At 37.6% G+C, this 22,078-nt stretch overlaps 1 protein-coding gene across 3 annotated transcripts; it reads left to right on the plus strand.

Moving 5' to 3' along the window:
- Positions 1-116: 116 nt before the first annotated feature.
- Positions 117-20,682, plus strand: LOC136563423 (uncharacterized). 3 transcript variants are annotated; one of them, XM_066560820.1, is made up of 19 exons: positions 552-793; positions 1,458-1,534; positions 2,391-2,459; positions 2,896-2,926; positions 3,974-4,033; positions 4,595-4,654; positions 4,948-5,028; positions 5,733-5,869; positions 7,689-7,811; positions 9,310-9,352; positions 10,265-10,378; positions 10,742-10,856; positions 12,883-12,928; positions 13,226-13,285; positions 15,349-15,456; positions 16,489-16,585; positions 17,582-17,779; positions 18,656-18,739; positions 19,058-20,682. In XM_066560820.1, the coding sequence occupies exons 2-18, from the start codon at positions 1,484-1,486 to the stop codon at positions 18,733-18,735; spliced, it is 1,473 nt and encodes a 490-aa protein (XP_066416917.1). In that variant the 5' UTR covers positions 552-793; positions 1,458-1,483; the 3' UTR covers positions 18,736-18,739; positions 19,058-20,682. The 3 variants fall into 3 exon arrangements, with proteins under 3 accessions (XP_066416909.1, XP_066416917.1, XP_066416900.1); XM_066560812.1 differs by lacking the exon at positions 552-793 and adding an exon at positions 117-230 and having other exon boundaries at positions 18,656-20,682; XM_066560803.1 differs by having other exon boundaries at positions 18,656-20,682.
- Positions 20,683-22,078: the final 1,396 nt, after the last annotated feature.

Raw genomic sequence — 22,078 nt, forward strand, 5'->3', positions numbered from 1 at the left:
TAACAAAGCGCCTCTCGCCTGCCTGCCTCCCTCCCTCCCTCTTGCTTCCCCGCCTCCCTCAGCTCCCCGCCCGCAGGCCGCCGACACCGCTCCCTCCAGCTCCCCGCAAACCCCGCGCTGGATTCCCGCCCGCCGCGGCGCCGGCCTCTCCCGCGGGGGACACTGCTGTGCCGCGGGGACACCGCCGTGTGCCGCGGGGACACCCGGCCCGGGCGATCCCGCGCCCGCAGGTGCGGCGGAGCTGTGGGGAGGCGGCTGCGGGGAAATGCGCGTTTATGTGTGTGTTGTGGGGAGCGGCGTGCGAACACCGGGCGGCCGCCAGGAAGGGGGTGGGCAGTCCCGCCTGCACCGGGCACGGGCGGAGTTCCCGGAACGCACGTCCCTGACGCGGCATGCCCATCCACATCCCGATCCCGGGGCCCCGGAGCGAAGCGGGGATTCCCCAATCCCCGCCCCGGTGCGGCAGCCGCGGACCCAGCTCGGGCTTTACCTCCGACAGCGCCCGGCGGCCCTCGCGCCTGCGCGCCAGCGCCCCCAGCGGCGGCCGCCGGAAGGGCCGGGAGCTGCCGCGGCCGCCCTGCTCCCGTTCCCGATCCCGATCCCGTTCCCGTCCCCGCCCGCCGGCACCGCTCAGTGCCGTGTCCGGCCCGGCGGGGTTCCTGCCACCCCTCCGTGCCTCACTGCGCCCGGCGTGGCGCAGCTCCCGCCCGAGAGCGGGTCGGTGGCAGGTGCCGGTGCGGCACCAGGGAGCGCCCTCAGCTCCTCCGGGCTCCGGACGCTGCCCGGCCCGCCGGTGAGTTGTGGGCAGCGGCGGCCCGGCGGTCTGCCGGCTCCGGCGGGAGCAGCGCCTGTGTCCGCCCCGGCGGGGCTGGAAGTGCCAGGAAGGGCGCTCTGCCGCCTGCGCCGCTCCTGGCGTGGGGTTTGGAGCTTCGGGGCCTTCCTGCTTCCCTTCCTTCGCTCCATTCCCTCCCTCTCTTCTTCCTCCCGCTTTCCTTGGCCGCCGCGGTGCGGGTGGAAGCGTGTCCTTCTTGCCGAACCCCGCCTGTGCCTCCTGTTCCTCAGGCACACCCCCGGCACTGCGAGCTGGCAGTTCCCGGTGTCTGTCTGTCATCTGTCCCAGCCCGTGCGCGCAGTCCTATCCCAGGAAAGAAGGGGGGAGCTTGAAATGCTCCGGATTAGTTTTTGTTTCATTACTTTTTGTTCTGCGTAATCTTCTGGTGACGTTGATGTTTCCCGAGGGAAGCTCGCGGAGAACAATTGTTTCTTTCCATGCTGCAGTTTTGCTCTCGAGTTGAAAATAGGATCATTAGCCTGGGAATTTAAAGGTTGAATACAACTCAAAGCGAGACGCATAATAAAGCTGGAATGTGCCCAACCCTCATAATAGACGGATCAAAAATGTAAATAATTTTGTGAAGCTCAAACAACAGTTTGCAATCTTTCTGCAATTTTCCTAGAGTTTTTTATCGTCTAAAGAGTGAATATGGACCCTGAAAGTGAAATAAAGAAGCAAATAAACCCCTTTTACTGCAATGTAAGTATTCACTTAAAAAGTTGTACTTAAACCAAGTGTGAATGTGCTTTTTTTTCTCTTGAGCAGGCTTGGTAAATAGCACTGGACCTGAACTTATTTTGGTGACTTTGTCATATTTGGCTTGGCTGTGTGTTAAGAATTGCTTATTAAAGTGAATAATATTATCTTTCTAAATAAAGGCATTCTTTTTAGTGGGTGATTAAGTGTAGATCCTGTTCAGAACAAAAAATCCTGATTTCCCCTAGTTGTCAGCTTTATTGCTATTTCTTTAAAGCACACTGGGATTTTTGGAGGAGAAGAAAATATTTGGGCTGCTGCTGTTCATTCATGTGAATTTAAACTTAATCTGCTCCCATTCTGAACTGGCCCAGGCATAAGGCAGCTGTGATAGGGAAGTTTTCCAAAGGGGGTGAGGCAGGCCCTGAGCTGATCAGAGTAAGTGTGGATGCAGCACTGAGGGGAACAGGCTCACATCAGGCAGGTGCCATGGCTTGTCACAATTATGCCCTGCCTGTGGCTCACCCTTCTTCTAGAGTGTGTGAGGAGGGTCTTGGATCTGCCTTCACTTATCCACACATGCCCACCCAGAAAGTGTTATGAGAGAGCGGCAGAGTTCTGGAGCATCTGAAATTCTTACATGGTGTGGAGACTCTGGTTCGTTTCACTGTCTTTTAGTGGTCTTGGAGCCTTAAAAAATTCAGTTTCAGGAGGCTGCTCTAGTTTGTCTTTGAAGTAGTAGTACTTTTGTAGAACTTAAGCTATACCAACAATTTGATAGTAGATCTGTTTTGATATCAGTGGTATTTTATTTGTCTTGGTCTGTGTGCAATGCTAGAAATACTTCTCTTTAATCTAGATTTGCAAAATCTGGTGTTCTTCTGCATTAAACCTGCAGACTCATTTCCTTGGAGCAAAACACAGGACGGTAAGATCAGCTTTTGAATGCACTTTTTGTCAGATTTTATCAATTTATTTAACAATAGATTATGGGGTTTGAAATCTAGTTTTTATTGTGGTGGTGAAACATACAATTTCAGATATTTAACTAGTTTTGCTAACTTACTGTCTTGTCTACAATGATAAAGTTAGCCCTGTCAGAAGATGTTACAACTTTACGTCTAGAAAAGACAATACATGAGAATATGTGGCTGTTAATAAAGGGAAAATGGAATTGCTTAAATCATAGACAATCTCCAGAATGAAAAGGGATGTTTTTCTTTTTTAATTTTCATGTTCACCTGAGATAGTTTATGCTGTTGGTATTAATTGAGCTTATATATAATGAAAACTTTGCATTGTTGTTTTTTGACTTCTTAAGTGCCTTTCTTTTTTTTTTTTTGGTTGATAACTTGGTAATTTAGGTTGAAGAAGCACTGAAAACTCATGGCATGAGTAAGTGCAAGATTTTTTGCTTCCTGCTGTGTCCTGTACCCACATCTTTCTCCCTACCCCAATGTAGTTGTTTATGAAACAAATGAGAAGACTTTCTCAAGACTTGTGCTTTAAGACCTATCCTGTGTTTTTTTATGATATAACTACCTAATCAACCAGTAACGTGAGCAAGAGGTATGCAAAGTTGATTAACAAGCGCTAGCTAGAAGACTAAAAATCACCTATGTTAAATTTTTGAGAAACCCTAAAGAATTCAAGACATTAGAGACCTTCAAAAGTCAAAATATAATTTAAAAGCCTATGCTTCTTAAAGTATGTAGAAATACTGTTTATACTTTACATTTGTTTTTAAAAGGGTTTAATTTGCTTCAGCTAATGAAGATATTTTTAATACTTTTAATAAGTTTAATAAATCATTAAACCTCCTCTGGGTCTTGATGAACTGGTCTAGTTCCAGAAGGAGTGAAGATCTAACTACATTTGCAATTGCTCTCCTAACTTGTTTTCATGATGCACCAAAATGTTTTTTCAGGTTTCTACAGTTCACTGCTCCTAGAATTCTGTTTGAAAGTTGTTGTTCAAGTCAGACGTAGTCATTGGACCTACCTGATCTGAGAATTTTTGTTTGGACTGTAATGGAAATTTAAGTGATTAAATATTTAGCAGCTGTATGCTTGCTGAAATAAATATCCTGAAATTCCTGGATGCCCTCAAATGTTTAGAGACATTGAACTTGATTGATCTTCCTCTCTGCCTGCTTCATTGAATTGCCTGACATGAAATAACTTTGTTGTTGTTTAGTGTTTTTTGTCCATCTTTTGGAGCATGGTGCTAATGACACCAGGGTCAAGGGTTCATTCCTTGAACAGGACTCAGTGATCCTTGTGGATCCCTTCCAACAGAAGCTCAGAGTTTTTTTCAAGTAGTCAGTCAGTTATTTTACCAAATTATTTTTTATACTAACAATTTTATTTCCACTTCTGTGGGATTCTTCTGTTTTCTTCTTTGTGGTTTTTTTTTTTTGTTTTGTTTTGTTTTTATTTTTAGTTAAAACAGAAGGTTCCTTAGGAAAGAAATTGAAAACAACTGTGAAACTTCCTGATTTTGGTAAGAATGTTTAACATCTTCCCCCAGACCTCCCTTCCCCCCCCTCAAAAAAAAAGAAGTGGAAGAAATAAAAAATTTTGAGGTACAATATTACAGCTGATGTCCAGATCTTATGAGGTCATTGGGAATTTATTTCTGTTCATTGTACTTTCAGTCTGCAGTAATATTTTGTAATAATACTTAATTTTTGCAATACAAATGCTTTAAAAAGAGCGGAAATAAGACTGGGGGGACAATGTTTCATGATAACTGACTTAATTTGTGATGTGGGACCATGTACACGGGGACCAACTCCCCAAGCAGGGACTTGTACATGACTCAGTGATCCTTGTGGGTCCCTTCCAACTCAAAATCGTCTGTGAATCTGTGAAAAAAATCTCTTAGCACATTCAAAACTAAACATAGTTTAGTTTTCTCTTATCAGCAAAAGCTCAAAGAGTTTTTTCTAAAGTAGTCAGTTATTTACCAAATTGTCCTTTCAATTGTACTAACAATTTTATTTCCACTTCTTTCAGATTCTTACTTTTGTTTTCTTCTTTTTTTTTTTTTTTTTTTTTTTAGTTAAAACAGAAAGTTGCTTAGGGAAGAAAGTGAAAACACCTGTGAAACTTTCTGATTTTGGTAAGAATGTTTAATGCCTCTCCCCACACCTCCCTGAAAAAAAAAAGTGGAAGAAATAAAAAATTTTGAGGTACAACATTACAAACGATGTCTAGATCTTAGCAGGTCATTGGGAATTCATTTCTGATCATTGTACTTTCAATCTGCAGTAATATTTTGTAATAATACTTAATTTTTGCAATTCAAATGCTTTAGAAAGAGTAGAAATGAGATTGAGGGAAATAATGTTTCATAATAACTGACTTAATTTGTGATGTGGAGCAGGGATTCACTTGTATGTGAATTTCTTACAGCGCCACTTGAGCCAGAGAAGTTTCATGGACAGACACTGGAAGACCAGCTTAATACATGTAAAGAATCAGAACCTGCACTTGGTGAGGGCTTTTAATACTGTAAATATTTGGTTTTGTGGTATTTACCTTAAAGAGTACAGATCAGTTTTTTTAAAATGTAAAATTAGGTAATGTGTTACAAAATCTTCTTATGGTTGTACTGGGTACCCAATAGTATGGTATGGAAGTGACAAATGGCAGTGACAGAATCATTGGATTTGGCCTGGAACATATTTGATTAGATACCTCATGTTGACAACATTCTCTAGACACAATCTAAAGTGATATGAAAAAAATGAACTTTAACTTAAGAGATCAGTGTGGCTCTTTGCAAGTTAACTACCCATCCAGTGGAGGGGAGATAGGAGTTGACAGAAAAAACAACTAGGGACATATATTAAAATACATTCTCTTCTAATTAGTTAAAAAATAATTGTTGCTATTATTTTTTAGGATTAAAAAAAAATGTTGAGTACTATGTGGTAAGCATAAGACATCCTAAAAACATCAGTTTTATAACTTTGGTGTTCAAAAAGTCTAGACACCCAAAAGATAAAATATCTGATGGTTCTGAAAATCTTCATTGATGTATTTGATATGCAGTCAATGTAATCTCAATGTAATCAAAGTAATCTTTTCCTTATATGTCAGAGCTTTAAGATTACTTCTTTTGCAACAAGCACTGATGATTTGTTCCAGCAAACATGAAATTTCCTAAGTTGTTTGGTTTTTTTTTTTCAATACAGGACTTAATTACATAATAGAATACCGAACAAAGGACAATGTTCCTTTTCTCTATGAATGTCAACTATGTTACTGTAAAACGGGACTGAGTAACATGTTCATGCATGTCTGTGGTTCCAAGCACAGACTGGCATACTTGGTAAGTTCTTTTGTTTGTTTGATTTAATGTAATGATTAAAGGGGAGAATTAGTTAGTCAAATTTTGATTTTTAAAAAAATAAAATTTAAGGTTTTCCATAAGCTTCTGTGAAAATCTTGCTATTGCAATTGGGCAGCTGTGATCAATAGACTTAAAATTCTTCTCATCAGTAATGTGTATGTCTGTCCATTGCTTGATACTGAGTGTAGTTTATTCTGTTTTGGTCAATCAATAATGAAATCTGTAGCAAAAATGGACTAGAAATAGATGTTTGACTGATTTTTGTATTATGTAAGAGAACAGTATCAAAGAAGAAACTATTCAATCTTTCAGATGCTTTGAAAGGAATGTATTTATAAATGAACATAATGCATATTAGACAATGTTATACATATTAGATTATTAGAGTGACTTGGAATCAGTGGGGGGAAAACCCAACTCCTCTTCTGTTTTGAGGCTGGACAAGACATGTCTGTTCTGTTGCTTGTTTTATGACAAAGCTCTTGAGGTTCATGTCAGCTCACGAACATTCAAACATGTTATCATTTTCAATATGTTTAGAGAAATGAGGCTTTCCAGTCTCTGAATGTTTACTTGAGTATATTGGCTTAGGAGGGGCTTTAACAAAACTGAGAAAGCAATATTCTGAAAAGAATTTTGATACTCCCCATAAAAGTCTCTCAAAATTGGTATTATATTGAACACATCTTAAAGTCATAGACAGCTGAGTTCACATAGTATTTTGGGGTAGCTTCAGGCCTAATGTTGGGTGTGCTGCTATGAATCTGCAGTGATGTCTTTCATAAACACCATGCTGTTTCTGGTCATTCATTCTGATGTACATGCAGGGTTTTGATATTCTCAGCTATTGCATTTCCTGCTTACTTGGAACTGTTTCCTGCAATTCTGAATCTTACATTTGTTAACTGCATCTCTGCTAAATTCTTAAATACTATAAAAATATAATAAGTCATGAAGGATAACTTTTAAGTTGTGCACCTGAGCTGGATTACCCTAGGTAGCAAAAAAGACAGGAGACTAAAAGACTTGAATTTGCTCTGCTGAGAAAGGAGCCTGGGGGTCCTGGTGGATAACAAGCTCAAGATAGGTAGTGTAGCTTGGTGTCAGTGAAGGCTAGCAGCAAGCTGAGCTCTACTAACAAGAGAACAGCCAGTGGATCAAAGGAAGTGATTATTTCTCTGTTCTTGATCCTTGCTAGGCCATATCCAGGGTATTGTGTTCAGTTTTGTGCCACTGCAGAAAGGAGGCTATTTATGAAATTGAGCTAGTCCAGTGGAGAACTGCCAAGATGGTCAGGGGCTGAAGCACACTTGTACTATGAAGAGAAGTTGAGGTAATTGGGTTTTTTCTGGCTGGAGAGGAAAAAGTGTCTGAGGGATCTAACAGTAACCCTCCCGTACTTCAGAGGAGGTTATTAAGAAGGCAGAACTAGACCCTTTTTGGAGCTTCTTGGCAGGAACATAAATTCAAGCAGGGCATTTTCCTACATGACATAAAGAAGTTTTTTGTTGTGAGGGCATTTGAGCATTGGAGCAGGTTGTCCAGAGAAAGGGGGAAATTTCTCTCTCTAGAGGTTTTTAGACCTAAGCAGGCAAAGCCCGATGCGACCAGTTCAGCATTCAGTGTCAACCCTGTTTTGGGCTGAAGATTTGGCTTTAATTCCCTAAATTATTCTGTGCATAACTATTTTAATAAGTTCTGCTATGTATATGTAGAAGTTGATTTATCTCCCATGATTATTAACTGTGCTAGATCTGGAAGGAGTTGTGTGACTTAAGGACTTGCATTTATTTTCTAGAGACAACATTATCCAGAGATAGCACAATCTGATGAAGTCAAGGGTAAAGGCTCTGAACTAAACAAAAGAGTTAGACAAATTGGATTAACAGTTGAGAAGAAAGAAGGAAGAAAACAAATACAGGTACATTTCTCTTAAGAATTCTGGAAGCTTTATATTTAATAAAGAAAAAAATGTAATTTCCATTATGGTGGGCAGATTTGCTTTGGAAGGTGGGAAAATCTTGCTTTTTAAACCTTTTTTACAGGTGCTTTTTGTCATTTTAGTAATTCTTCTGGGATTATTCTGGACAAAATTTCTCTGAGTGCACAAATAATGCAAAATACATATTCTAATATTTAGGCAATTCTCAGATCTGTGTGTGTGTGTAAAATAAGTTGGTTTTTTGTTGCTAGGAAACTGCCTTTATAACTTTTCTGAGTAGTTTCTGCTTTGTAAGCAGCTTGAGGCAATTCTCAGGGAAGCCAGGTAAAATTTCTCATAGTACAGATGGAAGTGTGGGAATTTGCAGGTTGACATGAGATAATCAGCAGTGCTGTGGCGTCACAGAAGTGCCATAAATTTAAATTCTTAGGGAGCTGCACCCTTAGAAACATATTCATGTGGTGATATCTTCATATTGCTCTCTGTTGATACTTACCCTGCAGTAGTATTTATTTTATAATTTATTTATTTATAATTTAGAATACCTTTATGTGGACAGGATATTGGTGAAGTTTCTTCTTGAGGTTCACCTTACCACCAGCTGGTTCATGACAAGCTTATTGAGGTGCTCAAAGTTCTTTGTGGTACATGTTAAATTTGTTTTGTCCATCAGCTTCAATTTCTGTCAGCACACTGCTTGTTAAGCAGTGTTTCTTGACAGGATCCCTGGCTAATGTGCATTTGGAAGGATGTCTCCTTCCAAAGTGGAGCCCCCAAGGTTCCTGGGTTAAAGCTGAAGTTTACTGCCCATTCTGTGTGATACTATCACACTTAGGTTCAAGGATTAGAGCCTGCTCTGATCCTACCCTTTTCTGATAAAAAAAAGTGTGGGTATATTGGAAGATCAAGTCAAGAGTGAATGCTGTAGAAGGGAGAGATTTCAGATTACCAAATCCATTCTGTCTGTCCTTCATTTTTAACCTCTGCTTAAAAAGAAAAGCAACTGACTGTTGATAGCAACATTTTCATTTGACTTACTTGAATTTCTTCTTGACTTGAGGTTGTTTATTTTACTTGAGATTTATGTTCATCGATATGGAAATATTTACTTCCATCTATATTTTTTAGACCTTTTTCTTTTTCTAGGTAGTTTATGATCTCCATAGCAATCCATTCTCGATGTAAGGAACTTTTAAACAAAGTGTGTGTAACCTGGTTTAATTTTACTGCTATATCTTCTGAAACCAGCTGTTTAATTTTCTTTTTTTTTCTAAGCTCTAGAAGAAATTTATTTGTGGTAAATAAATGTCCAGGCAACTAACCTATTGGCTTTTTGAATATCCATTGAGGGATTTACACACGCATATTTTACACTACTGGTCATATATTCCTAGAAAAATACAAATTAATGTTGATGAAATATCTATGAAATAATTTTATCCACAAAATAACTAACATAAATGGGTTTTATTTTTAGGTTGTTATAGGTGTTCCAAAAATGAGAAGGAAATGGCAAGAATGTAAGTGTGCTCATGATCAATTTCTAATTTGGTCCTCCTTTGATATAAATCAGACCAGGGTAGTCTCTGCAGTGCCAGATACTCACCAGCATTTTGGTGAACTGGACAAAAGGAGCAGGCTGGGGGCTCTGTGCTAGTAGTTAATTTGCAGTATGGGAATCTAGAATTCTTAAAGCACAGCTATAGCTCTTATCTCTGAAAGAAAAGTTTCTGTTTTACTAGCCATTGATACTCACAAAAGTGTAGGAATGTGGTATCTCTGAGATTTCCCCACCCAGTTAATGTTTTAAAACTCATTGTAGGTACAGTGTTGTCCAGGTGGACAGACAGTATCACTGAATGCCACTTGAGGAAATGGCTAAACTTTGCTATGATTTGCATTACCTGAAAAATAAAGATTTGAATTAAAACTAATGTACTTAATTTTAATGTATATTGGCATGTAAGTGGTACATTAAAATAACTCAGTAGAAGTAATAAGATCATCTAAATTAGCAGTGTTGTACTCTGAAGAGAAAAAATAGCCATTTTGAATCTAGAAAAGATCTGAAAGGTCTGAAATAAGCTGAGTCCTATTCAAATTAGATTTCTTGACTGTAATCTATCTGTTGGTTAATGTGTCTTATTTTGCATGTGACTTTGTAGCATTCTACTACATTTATAGTATTTACATTTTTAGGAGATGCAAGCATGTAATTATAACCAGGCTATAAAATACTTTAAACTTTGTTGCTGACTTGTAGTTCATATTTAATATGGTGTCACATAATAAATAATGCTTATAAAATTATTCTTGGTGTTTGTAAGTACTATTGCCTAGAAACAGAGCTAGGTGAAATTGAAGTGCAGTAGTAGAACCACCCTCTATGAAGATAATGTCCATTATGCTACATCTCAAGCATGTTTGTTTAGCTCACAGTGCAGAGGACAACCCTTCAAAAGCTAAAGTTCAGCATGTGGATGCACCCCTTAGTGATGCAGAAAAAAAAGATAATAAAGATGGGAAACTGACAGAGCCTATGCAAGGTAAGAGGAAAAATTATTTCTTTTATTGTTTTTTTTATTTTAACTTTCACCAGTGCATGAATTATGTACTACTACATGTGCCTGTTGATGGCTTCCACAGAGTTATAAAGGTGAATTTGCACAGTTGTGTGGATGGCCTTGGGGTCTGTGGCAAAGGGAGGAATAATCCCAGTGTTTGTGAAGAAAACATTCTACTTCTACTGATTTTTTTAGGTTCAGTTTTTATTTTACTTCTTCATAAGATACCTTACTTCCACCTTTAGATTTCATTGATGTTGTCTTTAGAAGTATTCTTTGTTTAGAATATTTTTAAAATTAAAACACTGGAAAAACATCACTTAATATACCTTTTTATTGTTTTAGATGAAAATAATGTTCAGGAGGAGAATGAAGAAAGGCAGAAAGAACAAGCAAAACCAGATGAAAAAGTTGAACCTAATAATGCTATTGAAAGCAGCAAAGGCAACGACTCAGAATGGTAAAAGAAAAAAAATCACCACCTTCAAACCCATTTAAATTAACTTAAAGGAAAATGTGCATGACAATTGTCTGTATTGGATTTGCATAGTAAAATCCATGACTTCTGAAATTGTGCTCAGCTGTAAACTTCTGTAATCGACAGAAAACCTGGTGTATATAAAGTGACCTCTGTATGTAAAGACTTTCCTCTGGATGCAGCTGGCTCTTGTATTTAACTATTATCTTTAAGGTATAGTTGTCATGTGCTGCTCAAAATGTTCCAAAAGTATGTCTCCTCAGGGTTTAAAGCTGCCTCTGCCACAGGTTCATGTCAGATAGTTAAAGTGGTATGTGAACTCATTTTAGAAAAGAAAGACAATCAGCAATAGTTGATTGTTGGGGTTTCTCCTTTACAAAGGATTTTGAGGAGGAACAATGTGTTTCAAAGGAGCAGCTGTGTTCTAAAATGGTGAAACTGTGCTTGCTGCTTGTGAGCATTTTATTAGTAACAGAGTTGTGAGTTGAGTTACTGTCAGCCTTTGTGTGAGGAGGACATCTCCAGCATTGGGCATCTTTTTGCAGCACCAGGAGCCACAGGAGGGCACTTGGAAAGGGATATACAGGCATCAACCCAGACACAGGACTTTGTTCCAATGATTTAGTTACTTGGTTTTTTCTTAAAGGCATTCCCTTGGAATGTGTTCTAACTTTAAACCAGTAGTATCTCTCCCAGACGTGAAGGGCTAACAGCTTCTGCTTTAGTTTATGTTAAAGGAGAAATTTTCATGTTTCTGGAGTACATTGTTTCAGACTTGCCTCTCTGTGGAGCAACCATTATGGAAAATGTTCAGTTGAAACCACATTCAAGTCCAGGTTTATCAATCTTTGTGTTTATTTACTGGCTTTCAAATAAGTAACAGTTCTGAATCAGAACCAGTTCATGAAAACATGAAGAGCAGGAAATGGATAAAAGCTCAACTATCCGTATCTGGAAATGTGAGGTCTATTTCTGCCTGGTACTGAGCTTCATTGTGCAGTCTTGTACCTTTAAATTTTAAGAACAGCTTCCTTTGGAATTATCACTTAATGTTTCTCTTTTAATCTGGCTCAGATGGATTCTGGGTGACTATTAGCAGCCAGGTGTTTCAATGAGAGACTGACTTGGAAGTTAGTTACTAAATTAGGGCTTCAGTTCTTCCTTTACTTTTTATTTATTTATTTATGTGAGACTACTGAGAAGATATGAACTCAAATATATAGTGTCTTAAAAGAACTAAGATCAGATCCTCATTGACAGCTTGTTTCCACTTAAAGATTCTGCAATGCCTGTCTGAGAATTTCTATGACTCTACATTTCTTTGTAGTTAAGTTTCTGAACAGTTATCTGAAGATGTATATTATTTTATCATCATCTGCTTTTACTAAACTTTTGATTCCTAAGAAACATTTCAAGGCAGAAGAGGGCTTAGGCTTGGCAGTCATATGGTTTTGGTTAATTTAGAAAACATCCATCCACTCTCAGCCTTGGTTCCTGGGCTTGCAAAGGGATGGAATGTATCTATAGTAGTAATGACAGAACAGCACAAATATGGCACAGGAATGTTTTGCCATATGAATATTTTAATGCCCTTTATTTGGTGACTGCATTGTAAACCACTGATTTTTAATAGCTGAATTTTTTAAGGGCTAGTTTGTGAAGTGCTGATAAAAATCCACCTGTAATTAGGAGCCTTGTCTTGCTGCAATGTGTACAAAAATCTTACAGCTATTACCACCAATGTCAAGCTTTTTCATTAACTCTGGGTTTTAGAGCTTATGTGCTAGATAATCACACTAAAACAAACCCACACTGCATGAATAATTTTTATGATGATCTGGGATGACTGGGCTTTCTCTGAGGAAATAATATGTGACCTTTCTTTCAGAGTTTATCAGAACTACTGTAGTAGTAGTGTGTCAGGAATTTAAGCTGATTAGCAGTTATTGCCTGGCTACACATTTTTGCTGGATCAGCCAACTGAATGTTTTATTTATTCTATTTTAAGGTGTGAGACCAATAAACAATCGGAAGAAGAAAACAAGGAAGCTCAGGTGAATATTTTTCTGTTAATGGGTTACTCCAGTCTCCAAATAGTTGGGGAAATAATTAATATATGATTGGCAATGGTGTTTGTTTACTCAATATTATTCCCAATAAATTAGTTACAAAGTTGCTAAAGCAAAACTATTAACAACAAGGTTTTTTTCTACTTTGTTATGAAAACCTATGTACACATTTCACAACAGCACAAACAATTTGAATTTTTAGAGCAACCATAATTATTTTTATTTATTCATATTTACTGCATATAATAGATCTAAGGACCTCTTTCTTTTTATGTTAAATAGCAAGAATTTACAGCAGATCCTGAAGAATTCACTAGTCAAGAAGAACTGTTGGGTTATTTGGTGAGTGTTAAATCCTACCTTCAAGATAATTTTTGGAAGAAAAATTAAAAAACTAAGAAATTAAATTACTGGTTTGCTAAGCCTAAAATGTAGCAAGTAATGAAAGGCAGAATGTAGGCAGTCTTGTAATCTAACAGATTACCATTTTGCCATAAGGCAGGATTCAGAATAAAATGAATGTCACTGAATTTATAATGTGTATATTAATTTTCAAGTTTCTAGCCATTGCTTTTGCAAAATATTGGTTTACTGTCAGAGGAATTACTTGCATTGAAAATTCATTTTTTCAACTATATCTTAGCTTCACTCCTTAACTACACGTTTAGGTAATATGACCCTTTTAAACTTTATTTCTCCTTTGTTTTTATAACTGGTCTATAATTTTCACATGAGGTATTTGGAAAGATGCAGTTCAGTAATGGAAAGAAGCAGAATGAAAACAATGTAAAGAATGAAAACAAATATCAGAGATGCGTAGAAAGGAAAGAAGGGATTTTTAAGAAATAAAATGCAAGTTGTGTATTTAAAAACAGGCTCCCCCAGCACCCTGGCCCAGAGTGCCTTAACTGCAAAATGTGCCTCTCTAAAATAAGTGCCAGTACACTGGAGTTCTGTTCAGTTGTTGAAAATGTGTGTTAGGTACACATGCACAGTAGTGATACAATCAGTGACAGTGGAAAACTGCCAGTTTCCAGTTGTTAGATGTATCAACAACAGTTGTGATCTTGCACACAGAAATGATGATTTCCCTAAAAGCACTGAAAAACTCAATGGAAATCTTTACTGATAGTTGCTTGACTGATCTACTGCATGGTAATTTAGGCACTATTGACTATCATAAAATGGTTTTGTCCTCTTGTTTTGTTGGAAATTACTAGATATAGAGATTACACCTTGTCAATAAAACTTGAACTTGTTTTGAGGCATCTTCTTTCTTAGTATGATTGTCCTCTGAGAAGAAAAGATGACTGTGGAGAATGTGATTGGAACACTGTAGAAAGTGTGAAAATAATTTATTTTTGCATCTACTGTAATTTTTTCAAAAGCTGCATTGTGTTTCTCTTGTTGGATTCAAAGGTTTGTTATGTAGTGAAAAGCTATTTTATAGGTATCTTTTTTGCACTTGCTGTTTGTATTCTGAAAAGCTGTCCAATAATTGGCCATACTATATTTCTTTTATCACCTCATAGCAAAGATATCCTTGCCACAATTTACTCTTCATTATTCAGCTAGCTTTTGAGAAGATCTTTATTAAGTATAACTTGTGCAAACCAGGAGACAGAAGTACTATTAGTGTTAAAAATGTAATACAGTCCCTGTTACGCTGTCTCATATGAACTTAATGCTAAGTTTCTATTACTTATTTTCCATTGTCTGGTGTGTTTAAAGGTGTTTCTTTCTAATCCAGAAGACTTTGAACTGTTAGGACATACCTGGAGTTTTTTGCTTTGTCCCCAAGAAAGTGTTTTCAGCAGAACTTCCTTGGTGTAGACAAGAGGATGACACATGTAGCCCTCTGTGAGTGCTGTTGGTGCTAGAACTTGCTTCCCTTGTAGAGCTTCACAGCTTCAAGACTGCTTTTTCCTTAGACTTTTAGGGAAAAAGAAGGTTAATGTAAGGCAAGGCAGCATGTACATTTAAATTCAGTCACATTCTGGCTTTTTGCTACATTCTAGAGAAATGGGTTATGACTATATTGCCTCAGGGAAGGTGTACACATTCATTTTTATGCAGGCATCTTGGCAAGAGATCAAAATACTTAAGGACAAGCATTATCTTCTATGTATTTCCAGGCATATTTTTGTTTTATTCCTTTTCAAATGATTGTGTTGCATAGCTGCATCTTCCTTCTCTTAGATTCTCTTTCATTCTACCTTCCTTCCCCCAGTTTATGGGATTAAAAATAAAAACTGTATTTGCTTTGTAATTCCATCCAAGTCTGACAGAAGGGTAGAGACATAGAGAAAATGAGGTTCCTGCAGGTTTGTTTATAAATTTTGATACTTCAGTTTTTCTGAGGAAAAATGTTTTATGGTGTGTTGTTTTGTTTCTTTTTTCCCTAGCAAAGTTTTGAGATACTGAATGAAGATGATGCTTCATTTATCCTGAAAGTTACACAGACTCTCACAAATGCACTGGTGGAATATCGTCAGCAGGCTGCATCAAACAAAGTAATGTGGATTTTGTTTTGGTTTTGTTCTACAAACCTGTAGATTCCTGTGATTGTGCATTTTTATTATTATAGATGATACAATAAACCAAAAAATTCTATGGAGACTGTATTGTAAGTTTTGTTTATTAAATGCATAAATTCTGGTAGTGATGATAGGGTAAAACTTTAGCTTTTCTGTTGACAAGTCTTAATTTCTGTTCAATGGTGCTTGCTTATTTTTTATTGTAGATAGAAAGTAAAAATCATCTTGTCACTTATTTCCCATGCTTTTCCTTCCATCTAAGTTTTTCTGCTACTTTTGCCCATTTTTAACTTAAGCTTTTCTCATCTCTACTGACTTGCATAACACTCCTGTTCTGTATCCTGTTTCTGTTCCCAGGCTTCACTTTATTCACCATGTTATCATGCATCAGTGACATGATTTTTTTTTTCTTATACAACTTCTGGTCCTACTCTTTGGACTGTTCTTTTTGAGGTCTCATTCTTCTTCCATTATTAGAAACCCAGTTTTTCCCCTCTCTGCTATTACTTGTGACTGACTTATCTTTACATAAGCAGTACATATGGAGATGTTTTGAATACTTTTCGGAGGCTGCTGACATGTTACAAAACAATGAAGTTCTAACTGAAATAACTTCTAACCTACAAGGTGTGGAAGACCAAAATGTATTCTTACATTAGGCCTTGTTAGTATTCTAAACTGTGATCTTTCAACTGGTAATTTTTTTAGCTAAATCTCCTATTTTGGGTGTGAAATGCTTCCTTTTTAGATCTGAAAAGTTGAGGATTAGGCTCAATGAGTATCACTTCATTGCCTAATATAGAGCTTTTTCAGACAGACAGATATGATGGACAGTACAGAGAAGTTATTAGCTCTATGATTTGCAAAGAAATATGTGATTTTTTCAGATTTGGTAGCAGAAATAGTGGTCTTTTATTTGGTTTGTGATTGTTAAAAATGTAGTATTCATTGTTCCAAGAGGTTGTCCTCATGAGATTTCAAACTTTTTGGTTTTTTTTAAACTCATAGGACCACCTAGGTGCTGGATATAATGGAGAAGCAGCCCTAGAATATTCCACAGAACAGCCTGGCCCAACTTCAGCAGATATTAATGATTCTGACACTGGTAATGTTGGCTTTGCAGTCTTTAGTGTGGGTTAATCTTAACACTGAACCTTGCAAAAATGATAGTAAGCTTTCTTCCTGCTTTTCTAAAAGCAGTGGTTAAGAGCAGAATAAAGCCAGAGTCAAGTAGCATAAATGAATAGGTTTGGGTTTTTTCCCCCATCCTCTACTAATATTAGAAAGAGATGACTATTAAAACACATTGATCCTACTTAACTGTAGGATTTGGGGAGAAATTGAGGTAGTACCAACTCTGACTGTCCTGTGTTCAAAGGCACCTGTTTCTAAGGAGACTTTCAAAGTCTCTTTGGCTTTTTTTCCCCCCCCCAGTATTTTTTTCCTTTCTTGATGGAGGAGATGTTTCCTGCAGGTTTAGTCAAATCAAGATGTTTGTAGAAAGTTATGTGGCAGAGGATGGATAATTCTCTTTAAAACCTGAATACTTCAGCTACTTGGGCTCAGTATTTCTGATTAATTTTTTCAAAGAATCCTGGATTTCTTGGAGGTCATTTTATTCTGACAGAAACAAATGGCTGTTTTTCTTAAACTTAGAAAGTACAATCCTATGCTTGGAAAACCAAGATACCTGGAATACTAGTGAAGCTATTTTGTGTGATTTTTTTTCTGTACTGTGTCAATTTTCTAGTTTTTCTAGAAAGTTTAGATTTTGAAAACCTTAATTTTTACAATGGTAATACCAAAAATTGCAGTGACTTTGAATATATGAGATTTGAGGCTTTTATTCTGTTTTTGTTAGTGTAATGGAAATAGCTTTCACCTACCTCCCCACCCTTGTTTCTCCAGGATTTTCTGTAACTGGACAGCATTCCTGACTCTTGGTGGTTTGAAAATGCAGCAAAGTCAGGTGTGATCAGTACCAGCAATGCTGCTGTGCCAGACTGGACATGCTTGCTTTGAAAAGCCCTGTTTAGGGAAATAAGTGGTGAAGGCTCTTCAGAATCCTCTTTTACTGAAAACCAGTATTTCCCTTCTTTAGACTACACAAGCAGCTGGTCAGCTAAGCAGTTCTTACCAGCCAATGAAGGTGAAGCCCAGAACTTTTCAACTGGCTCTTTGGAAACAGCATATGAGAACAACATCACGACTGAATTTTTGAAGAGTGTAAGAAACATGAATGCTGAGGAAGTTACTGACACCCTACACAAAATAGCAGCATCAAATCCAGCTTTCAGAGGTAATTTGCATACACATGTACACACACACCTACACATATATAAACATATACATAACATCATTTATTAGTAGTGGGAAATATTAAGGGCTTATATGGGTCAAAGAACTTTGAGGTATTAGGGAGGGTTGAAGAGAATTCTTTTTTCCCACCCTCTAAACTTTTGCAGGATCCAGTTTAGGAATGGTAATTCAGAATAGCTGCTTTCCCATACAGGCATTAGTAATTGCTGATTTTTTTTAAAATTCTTTTCTCATTTTTGCATAGTAACATTTGCATGGCAAGAGACAGTAAACTAAAACCAAATATATTGTTATTAAAAAATTAGAATCTTCTCTGAGCTGTAAGTGGAGAAATGCTAGTTTTGTGAATACCAACAGTGAAGAATTTTTTTATTTACCAGTTCATGAAAGAAGTGTATTTGCACAGAAATAATAGAAATAATAATGAATATGTATGAAAATATAGATATATGAATATATAAATATATATGAAAATATAGAAATAATAATGAATCAGAGACAAGTAGTCTCCCTTTTGCTTACAACTTTCTAATAAGTGTCAGCTATTAAACCTTCCCACGTCTTCAGTCAACTACTGCTCTCTCTTCAGAAGCTTCCTGTGTATGTTTCTAAGCTTCTCAGAGTGTGTAACCTCACAAAGGTTAAAAAAAGAACACTAAAGATGAGTACATTTGTAGGAAAGCTTACAGTTTCCAGGCACATACTGATTGTTCTCCATTAAGGTATTTTTCTTTTAATAAGGAAAGATCCAAAACTCATCTCAGCATCTGAATGTTTCAGTATAACATGTATTTTTAAATAAATTTTATCATAAAATTGCTTGGTTTTTGATTTTGTTTGTTTGCCTTTAACTAAGGAATTGATATACCGAATGTCATAAGGATCCTGACTGAAAGCGGAACTCTGAGGGGACCAAGCAATGGCAGCACACAGTGACATGGTACTTAATAGAGATAATGTAGCAATGTTTCCTTTCTGTAAGTTTGTTGTTTTACTTCATTTGACCTCAGTGGAGTTATTTTGTTTTACATTTAAGTTTTGTACAGTGTTTTTTATATTAAATTAATAACTTGCTTTTGATGTTCTTGTTATTTATTTTTCCATTTAGCTGAAAGTTCTATATTGTGGAAAGGTTGTCATGCTCATTCTTTCTGTGTTAAGACAGCTTTTTAAAACAGGTAAACTTGCTTTCTTCAGTATTATTAAATACTGTACATTGACAGTCTGAACTTTTCTTTTTGTTGGTTCTTTTACAAAGAATTATCAGCAGAATGAACTACTGCACTCAGCAGTACAAACTCATCCTACAACAAATGCTTGGAAGTTATTCCCTGTGGCTGGCTGCTGGGACTGACTAAAAAGCCTTTGTAATAAAAACCGTTTCCCATATAAGGGTTATGAACAAGTCTCCATATCTTTTTCTTAATAAGATTAAAAATAATAATAAAAAGTCAGTGCTGTCAGTCTCGTGCTGAGATGAGAAGTGCCTGGATTATAGCTGATTTAAGGAGCATAGAAGCTCAGCATAGTTAGTAGAAGTTTGCAAATTTAGAGATATTTCCCAACAGGAAATTTAAGCAGGCTCTGCCTAACAGGCACTGATGTGGTGGCAAAAGTATCTTTTGTCTTTTATCCTGCTAGTATAAGAATGAAATGAAAGCTGGCTTACACTGTCCTTCAGGCTCTTTTAACATGAGCTTTTTTCCAACTAAAGTAGTACTGGTTCTGACTGAATGTACATGTCTCTATATTAATGACTTCTGCTTTTGTAGGAGGGTGAAAAAATGTTTTGAATGGTTATAGATTAGTTTGCTTGGGAAAAAATATTTTTTTAAAGTGATTAAAATTAAATTCCTGCTTGTGATGCTGGGTAGCATTCAGTGGTTCTAATAAAAGCTCTTCAGCTTTGCAGCCAAATACTGATGTAACTTAGACATGCTGGGGCCAGATGGCAAATGAACTTTTTAGTGTTAACTTACATTTTTTTTGAGATCCGGATAGAATTTGAGAATTCTCATCCTGATGGTTTCACATCTTCATACCATAGAATGCAAGATGCAGTAAAACTAAGGTAACAAAGAAAGCAGCAACAAAATTTATGAGTTTATTATGTGAACAGACACAGGAAGGAAAACAGTTCACAGAAAAATTAAAACACTATGTTTTAAAGAAACTCTGAGGAATTTCTGGAATGCATCTAAATCTGTTCTTATCAGAGGCAGAGATGGAACCATAGTTCTTACAGTTCATTTATTCTGTATAGGAACAATTTTAATGCCTGCTTGATGGAGGTGAACTTAATCAGCAAAAATTCTGAATTCTGAAAATAAAAATAGAAACATCTTTTTCCTGTTTGTTTTCAAAATGCAGAACAATCTTTGTATTAAAATAACAAAATCAGAATATTCAGCTGTTGTAAATGGCCATCTCTGAGACAGCTTCTTTTCCTCTTACTGTGGAATCATTCCAAGTGAACATAAAGTTACAATAAGCTGAAATAACTTGGATTTGAGGTGGATTTTTTTGCTTGGGTGCAGGAGGAGCACGCTGAAAAAGGAGAGACCCCTAAATCTGTAGTACATTGACATAAAATGGTTGAATGGTGTGCTTCAGAGTGCTGCTGTGCCTCTCAAAGAGAAGCCTAAACTGGGTAAAAGTCAGCAAGTGTATGCTTCTGGAAATGTTTTCAAAAAACACAGTCCAACATAGTCCATTCAGCTGTACAATTATTTTTATTTTTTCCTTGCTTACCTGGTGCAAATAGAGGAAGAAGCATTGTATTGTTTTATTCTTGTATCTGCCTCTGCTTTGGTGTATTCTTATAATAATGGAAAACTGTATATTTGTTCCAAAATACATTTTAATGTTTTACTTGTGCCAGTACTGCAAAGTGAGGAAGAAAAAAAAGTATTATCTTTACTGATAATATTTAAACAATGCTGTTGGCTGTATTTAATATTATACATTTTTGGTTTCTCACAATAACAGCAAGGCAGACTTCTGAGGTAACTAAAGAATTAATAAAATTAAAAGTTAAACAATAACAAAAATTAAACCAAGAGAAAATAATTTTCTGTAAAGCTTCATCTAGGTTTTATGTATTTTACTGAGACCAGAGGAAATGATTTTTAACAAAAAGCTGCAGAACTCCTCACAGAAGGCAGAAAGGGGGAGGGAGAAGGGTGTTCACAGGTTAATTGACAAGAAATGAGAAGTTTAGAGCGTGCAACTACAGAGTTACTGTCTCATGTAAATTGAGACGTTGTAGACAGGTGTGGAACATCCTCCTTGTTTGTTGCTTCCTGGATCTCCCAGGGTTTTGCACTCTTTCTGATGTGGGAATTCATTACCCCTTTGGAGCAACAAGCTTTATCTGGGTATGAATGTACAAAAGTGTGCAGCATGCCTCGTGGTTTATATGTGAAATAATAACAATAACCTCATATGCCAATGCTGACTCTGCAGTGCCTTCACTGGAAGAATCCCATAATCAATTAGGTTGGAAAAGACCTCAGATCAAGCCTAACCCGTGACCCAACACTGAACTGTCTACTGAACTGTCTTTCTTAAATACCTGCAGGGATGGTGATTCCATCACCTTCCTGGGCAGTCCATTCCAATGTTCAACCCTTTTCAGTAGAGAAATTCCTCCTGATGTCCAACCTAAACTACCCCTGACACATCTTAAGACCGTGTCCTCTCATCTTGTTGCTGATTGCCTGGGAGAAGAGGCTGAGCCACATCTGGCTACGCTCTCGTTTCAGGTGCTTGTAGAGAGGGATAGGGTCCCCCCTGAGCCTCCTTTTCTCCAGGTTAAATAAACCCAGCTCCCTCAGCTGCTCCTCACAGGACTTGTGCCTGTGTGGGTGCTGGTTATTATTAATGCATTCTTCTTTCTGCTGTTGTGCCCGAGCAGCCATGCTTCAGGGAAAGGGAGTTCATCTTCACAGAACCACAGACTAAACCAAGGTGGAAGGGACCCACAGATATCACTGAGTTCAGCTCCTGGCCGGGGATATGTCCTGCACAGGATGCCTCAAGACTTACACCATGTGCTTGAGAGCCTTGTACAAACACACCTTGAACTCAGGCTTGGCGCTGTGGTCAGTGCCCTGGGGAACCTGTTCCAGTGCCCAGCCACCCTCGGCGTGAAGAACCTTTTCCTAATATCCAACCTGTGAAAAATGCCAATCGCTACTATTATTTAATAGCAATAAAATGGTTATAAAAATAGTAATACAATTAGAGTAATAATATTTTGGACAATTTGAATTAGGAT

This window comes from Molothrus aeneus, chromosome 1, assembly GCF_037042795.1.
Source record: "Molothrus aeneus isolate 106 chromosome 1, BPBGC_Maene_1.0, whole genome shotgun sequence".
Lineage (NCBI taxonomy): Eukaryota > Metazoa > Chordata > Aves > Passeriformes > Icteridae > Molothrus > Molothrus aeneus.